We start from the raw sequence: 6,788 nt of genomic DNA on the forward strand, positions 1-6,788 counted from the left end.
TGACTTGAATAGAAAGAGCTTCTAATCGAGACTTAATTTCTATATCAATTAAGGTTGATTTGAGTAGAAAGCGCCTCTAATCGAGGTCTCGAATTCGATTCCTATCATACGCAGTAAATCATCTCCAATTCGGGTTCAACAACCGTCATCAACTACACTTGCAGTTCATAACTTTTTACCAATTAAGCTTAATTTCTATATGACTTGAATAGAAAGAGCTTCTAATCGAGACTTAATTTCCATATCAATTAAGGTTGATTTGAATAGAAAGCGCCTCTAATCGAGGTCTCGAATTCGATTCCTATTATACGCAGTAAATCTTAATTGGAATCCTAAGCCTGATTTGTTGTAACAACCCTCCACTTATGACCAGTTCATCTTCAATTCGGTTCCAAAAATCGGGTGGACCAGTCACTCTATCATATGACTGGTTCGTTGTCAGTTCGGTTTGGAGAACAGCCTACATTTCATAAAGTTTCGGCTCACGGGAAAACTCTCCTGCATTTAGCATCAAACCTTACATACCTAGATTTGATGATGCATGCATTTCCAAAGAAGAAAAATGCAGCAAACTGGATCCAAATACACCACAACAAATGAATACAAACATCATCCACATCTATAATATTAGATCTCATGTACTCGAAACAAACTTTACGAAAACATTATATATTCTAGTATCACACCAAGATAATATTCGTATAGACAGGACTCGAACTTAGGGTGGTGTCTGCCTTCAGGCGCCACGGACCATTGCTTGTTCCCCAGGCGGTATCATAACCAAGACTGGTTGAGCATTGAACCCCGGATGAAGCACCCTACGACGCACCTCACGCCCTTCCTGGCAGAGAGCGCATGCATGGCAGAACACATGGGTTGCAAAATCACATGCTGATTCACACTGCTCGCGTTGCATATCGTCTTCCACACAGCTTCCGCAGCAACCAGATGACCTATTAAGCGCCTCGCAGCTTCCCTGTTTCACATCAAAACCAAAGCAAATTAGGTGACCGGTGGACAACATTCCTAACGAGAAAAGTCCTTTCTCGATAAGCACCTAAAGAGGTCGTATTCAAAGACAAGACAACAAAACAACAACAGTTACCGGGGAGAATGAACTATTTCTTAAATTACCGGGGAAAACAACTTACCTCCAGATTAAATCTCCGACGGATAGCTGTCCGGCTAGGATATGAGAACCATGGTGCAAGACAGTTCCAACCAAACAATGAATTACCAATCAAGTATAAGCCAGTGTAAGGCAAGCAATGATTGGCAAATGTTCCACCAGTAGATCCAAGTCTCTCCGCATTGGTTCCATACAACACGCAAGGGGCAACACTTCCGAGAAGGCCTGGCAAAAAATAGCATCAATCAACATTGGAACAATCGAGAGTCGGTCACAGTTAGGACTATCAATTTCTGATATGATAACACGATTTACAAAGACAACCCTTCTAACATGGTCTGTTTGATTAGTAACAGCTGAACTGCATAGGGCCTAATTGTTTCTCCTAACCAAATGTATGCATAAAACACAAAGAAATAAAGCAATTAAAGGTAATGAAACTAAAAAGAAGGGTATAAAGCACTATTAACCCTTGACCTATCCAAAATGTTGGTCTTTATCCTTGGCCTATTATTTGGTAACATGTTGTCATCTGACCTATCGAAATTAGCGAAATTTAAATCAACGTAAATGGTAAACTAAAAGTTTTTCTCAAAATTTTGAGTATTAAATTTTCACGGATCAGATTTCTGTTGAGTGGGTTAAGATTTAAAAAAAAATGTCAACTCACCGTTTACATTGGTTGAGATTTCACCAATTTTGATAGATAAGAGGGCGAATGTTACCAAATAATAGGTTACGCAAAAAAACCAACAGTTTGGATAGACCAGGGGGCAAATGTCAACAAATAATAGGTTACGCGAAAAAACCAACAGTTTGGATAGACCAAGGGGCAAATGTCAACAAATAATAGGTCGGGCAAAGACCAACATTTTTGGATAGGTCAGGGGCTATTAGTGTTTAAAGCTAAAAACAAGCTAACAGCTACCACATTGGATAAATTTGAAGCACACAAGCTTTTTATTTGCCAAAGAGCTCAAGAACACTAATCAACTGAAACAAATAAAATATAATACAACCCTGATGCATATGAAAGAATGTTAATCAAGAAGCAAATAAGAATATAAGATGTAAAAAACGCTAATGCAAACAAGCATACTTAACTACGGATGATCTATTTGTAAATAAAGAGCTAACTCACCCAAAAAGTACCTCAAAGAAGAAGATTGTCTCATAAATATAAGGAGCCGTACAGCTCCCTAATTAAGCAATGTGGACGTCTAACATGCCGCCCAAAACCATCTAGAGTGTGAAGCAAATATCAATGAAAGACCCAATAACGAATACAAGGCTCTGATACCATGTAAACAAATGTCTAACTCACCCCCAAAATATCTCAAAGGAGGATAATTGTCTCACATATATAAGAGCCATTATCTCCCTAACTAAGCAAGTGTGATATCTAACACAACCCTCTCATGCCGAAAACCATGAGAGCATGAAGCAGATATCCATGAATAATGCAATATCGCATACAAGACTCTAATACTATGTAAATAAAAACCTAAATCACCCTAAACGGTACTTCAAATTAGGAGTATTGCCTCATATATATAGAAGGAGCCCTATAGCTCCCTAATTAAGGGATGTGAAATATCTAACACACCCCTCCCACGCCCATAACCATCTAGAATGTGAAGAAAATATGCACGAGTGACCCAAATTAAAATTGAATACAAGACAATGATACCATGTAAACAAAGATCAAAAGTTACCTCAAAAAGGAGTAGAATTGTCTCACATATATAAGGAATGTGTCCCCTCTCGCCGAGAACCATATGGAACGTGAAGCAAATATCCATATGTGACCTAACATTGTATATTGGGAAGGAACTTTAACTAACTTCAAGAGGACAATCTGCCGTTTTCAAAGTTGGGAAGGGTCATTAGATTTTTCTGGAGAAGTTTGGAGGGCTAGAAATGACGTAAACTACATTTGATGGTCACATATTTGGGGTATGTTGCATAAAGTTCACTAAATTTCATTTTCTTTAAATAAAAGAATTAGACTTTTACATTTTATTTCAATAAAATCATTTCGGTCAATTTGTGTAAAAAAAAAAAAAAAAACTCAATGGAATAATATGTGGGGTAAATTGCGACGACTGGAGTTTGGAGTGTTACAATATCAATCCAAAAGAGATAATGCAACAGAAATATAACCAATAGAAACAATATTATTCTGGAATTACAAATACTATAACCAGAATTACAGAAGAATAAAAGTACAGAAAATACTAGATATCATAAACCTTCGGATTAGTCCGATGAATAGAAGAGAAGAAATCAAAGACCTGAAGATATCAGTCTCCTTGAGACAAATTTTTCTGTTATTGGCAATCGTCTCCCAGGACACAACAATGCATAATTCGAACTCTAACTGCGTGTATCTCCCTCACTAAGCAAGTGTGATATCTAACACAACCCCCTCAGGAGGCAAATATCCATGAATAGTCCAATATTGAATACAAGACTCCGATAATACCATGTAATTAAAGACCTAAATGACACTAAAGGTACTTCAAATGAGGAGGATTGCCTCATGTTGTGCGGAATTAACGAACGATAAAATAACAAACTATCGAAAAACACAGATTTACGTGGTTCAACAACGTTGTGTTGGCTAGTCCACGGGCAGAAGGAGAATAGTATTATTAGGAGGCGAAAATCAGATTACAATGATTAGGTTTACATAATGGGGTATTTATAATACCCAATCTAACCTAATCCCACTAGGAACCCATGATCCTAATCCCACTAGGAACCCATGATCCCAATCCAACTAGGAACCCATGATCCTAATCCAACTAGGAATCCGAAACCCAATACTACTCCGAATAGGAAACATGATATACTGATTCAAGGGTTTACGACACCTCATATATATATATATCCCTAAACCAGGGGTGTGAAATATCTAACACACCCCTCTCACGTCCAAAACCATCTAGAATGCGAGGAAAACACGCACTGAGTGACTCAAATTGAAATTGAATACAAGACACTGATACCATGTAAACAAAGATCAAAAGGCACCTCAAAAAGGAGTAGAATTGTCTCACATTATATAAGGGATGTGGAATATCTTACACACCCGACTCATGTTGAGAACCATATGGAACATCAAGCAAATATCCATTTGTGACCTAACATTAAATACAAGGTTTTGAAGGTACCTCAAAGGAAGCAAATTGTTCTACATATATAAGAAGCTATAGAGCTTCTTAATTGAGAAATATGGAATATGTAAATATGGAGCGTGAAGCAAATATCAATTGAATACAAAGCTCTCATACCATGTAATTATGTAAACAAAGGCCTAACACACCCCCAAAAAGTATCTCAAAGCACAACTTCCCTGAATAAGGGAAGTGAGATATCTAATACTATAACTTCCCAATTACAAAGTATAGCCATTATAGAGCAGAACAGTTTTGGCAATTTTACAATTCATCATCATTCTCTCCCATTTCCACATAGAACATACTATCTAACAACAGATCACATACACCTAATTCAATTTTAAGTAATTGATCAATTTCCTATATTGCAATCAATTGGGGGAAATAGAAACAAAATGGAGACTTACAAACTTCAAGATCGCTGCTGCAAAACTCATCGTTTCGACCAAGGCAAGAGAAGAGGCCGGAGCTCCACTGAGCCCGACCCATAGGCTCACCTACGACGCTCCCGTGACCCAACGGCAACCCATCAGCTGTCCACCCAAATTCAGACCGACCCGATTCCGCCATCGGTGCCGATTTCTCAGCTGGCGATGCAGAGATAGTTGTTTCGACAGCAACCTTGGTGGTCGGTGGCTTCTTGACATTTTCTTCGAGGGTCTTGTTCAAAAGAGGACTCGATTCCTCGAGATCGGTGCCGCCGTTGTCAAAATTGCCATTGTTGCCGTTGGCCATTTGAGCGAGAGATCACAAAATTAGAGGAAAAATTGAAGAGCCCTGGGGAAGAAAAGAAGAGGAAGGAAGGAAGGAAAAATTTTGGATCTTTATATGAATAAAATGAAAATAAGAGTCAATGAATTTTGCATTGAGCTCCAAGTAAACCGCTTGTGACACCTGGTTCTAGCTGCCATCTAGGCTGAACACTAATGGTCACTCGAGTTGTTATCTCGATAAATTATTAGAAGCAACTCTTCATTAATGATCCACGAAGTGGCAAAAATGTAACATTACAGAAGAAAATAAAACTCGGAATAATTTGGTAAAATGTGAGACTAGACTCAAACTGTACTGACTTAGCGAAAGCATGAGCCAGTGCGTTAGCTTGTCTCGGGATGAAAACGATTGAGTAATTGCCATGTTGTTGAAGAATTTGTCGGCATTTGCCAATGATATCCCCAAACTCGGATATATCCTCTTCGGCTGAGTTAAGAGTGTCTACCACTAGTTTTGCATCAGTTTGGAAGATAACATGTTCTAGAGTACCACCATGTAACCATTGGAGGGCGTATAATAGGCTCAAAGCTTCACTTTCCCGGACTGGTGGAATCCCGTCAATTCCTTCGGTTCTACCTCCACAGAAATTACCTGCTGCGTCTCGTAAGACTGCTCCCAGCCCCGTCTTCGAGTGTTGTATAAGGTTGCTGCATCCGTGTTGCATGTATAGAACATTTCAAGCGGACGGTGCCATTTACGGCAGCCCTGCTGCTGCGTACTTGTCCGAGTGTCATCTCCTCGCCTTATTTGTTGTGCCTACAGCCAATCCAGAAGTACAGTTCGTGCCACTAAGATAATCTGGTTTGATGTCGGCACCACATTCCGCCATAATTTATCGTTTCGTGCCTTCCACAAGGCCCAAAATAGCATAATCATGAGATCTCCTTTTTGCTTGTGGAGTTTATTCATCAAATTGAACACAACTGTACTGATGCTCTTTGCACCTTGCGTTTGCTGTTGTATGTCGTCCAACAGTCCCGTTTCATGCCAAACGAGTTGAGCCAATGGATATTCCACGAAGAAATGCCAGCAATCTTCAAGGTCTCCTTCACAGCAAACACAATAACTGTCGATAGGGATTCATTTATTACACAAGTTAGCCCGGGTGGGTATCGCATTTCGTAAAATGCTCCACAGGAAGTATTTCACTTTCATTGGGATTTCTCGCTTCCAAACTTCCGCCCATGTCCCCTCCACTGTGTGTTGTTCTGTAATATCTAACTACTGTGCAATTCGATAGGCACTACGCACTGTATACTGCCCTCGCGATTCTGCATGCCAAAGTATCGCATCTTCATTTGCTGTTGCACACACCTGTATTCTCAGCATTTCCCTAGTATCTCGCACACAGAACAATTCCTCCAATAGTTCCTGATCCCATTCAGTTGAGTTCGGAATAAACAGATCGCATACTTTTAGATTTTCCAAGCCCGGAATAATAGGCGTCTGTATATACCGATTGTTCAAGTCCCTGAGCCATGGATCTTTCCATACATTGACAGAGTGTCTGTTTCTGATCTTCCATCTAAGACCTTCTTTCATAACTAGTTGAGAACTCCAAATGCTCCTCCAGATAAAACTAGGCAAATGCCCCAGTCGTGCATTCATGAAGTCTTGGGGTAGTATTTAACTTTGAAAACTCTACTAGCGAGAGATGTGGGGTTCTTTAACAACCGCCACCCTTGTTTTCCCAACATAGCTAG

At 39.5% G+C, this 6,788-nt stretch overlaps 1 protein-coding gene across 1 annotated transcript; it reads right to left on the reverse strand.

Moving 5' to 3' along the window:
* Window positions 1-482: 482 nt before the first annotated feature.
* Window positions 483-5,171, reverse strand: LOC136208786 (cell number regulator 8). Its single transcript, XM_066000009.1, has 3 exons — window positions 4,719-5,171; window positions 1,152-1,354; window positions 483-976 (listed from the first exon to the last, which is right to left on the reverse strand). The coding sequence occupies exons 1-3, from the start codon at window positions 5,044-5,046 to the stop codon at window positions 737-739; spliced, it is 771 nt and encodes a 256-aa protein (XP_065856081.1). The 5' UTR covers window positions 5,047-5,171; the 3' UTR covers window positions 483-736.
* Window positions 5,172-6,788: the final 1,617 nt, after the last annotated feature.

Source organism: Euphorbia lathyris, chromosome 10 (genome assembly GCF_963576675.1).
Source record: "Euphorbia lathyris chromosome 10, ddEupLath1.1, whole genome shotgun sequence".
Taxonomy (NCBI): Eukaryota; Viridiplantae; Streptophyta; class Magnoliopsida; order Malpighiales; family Euphorbiaceae; genus Euphorbia; species Euphorbia lathyris.

Excerpts from the sequence above, each read along its gene's own strand:
- LOC136208786 (XM_066000009.1), bottom strand. The coding sequence starts at position 5,046 with ATGGCCAACGGCAACAATGGCAATTTTGACAACGGCGGCACCGATCTC. Across the intron at positions 1,355-4,718 it reads CAGCAGCGATCTTGAAGTTT|GCCTTCTCGGAAGTGTTGCC; the intron begins GTAAGTCTCCAT and ends ATTTTTTGCCAG. Across the intron at positions 977-1,151 it reads GTCGGAGATTTAATCTGGAG|GGAAGCTGCGAGGCGCTTAA; the intron begins GTAAGTTGTTTT and ends GATGTGAAACAG.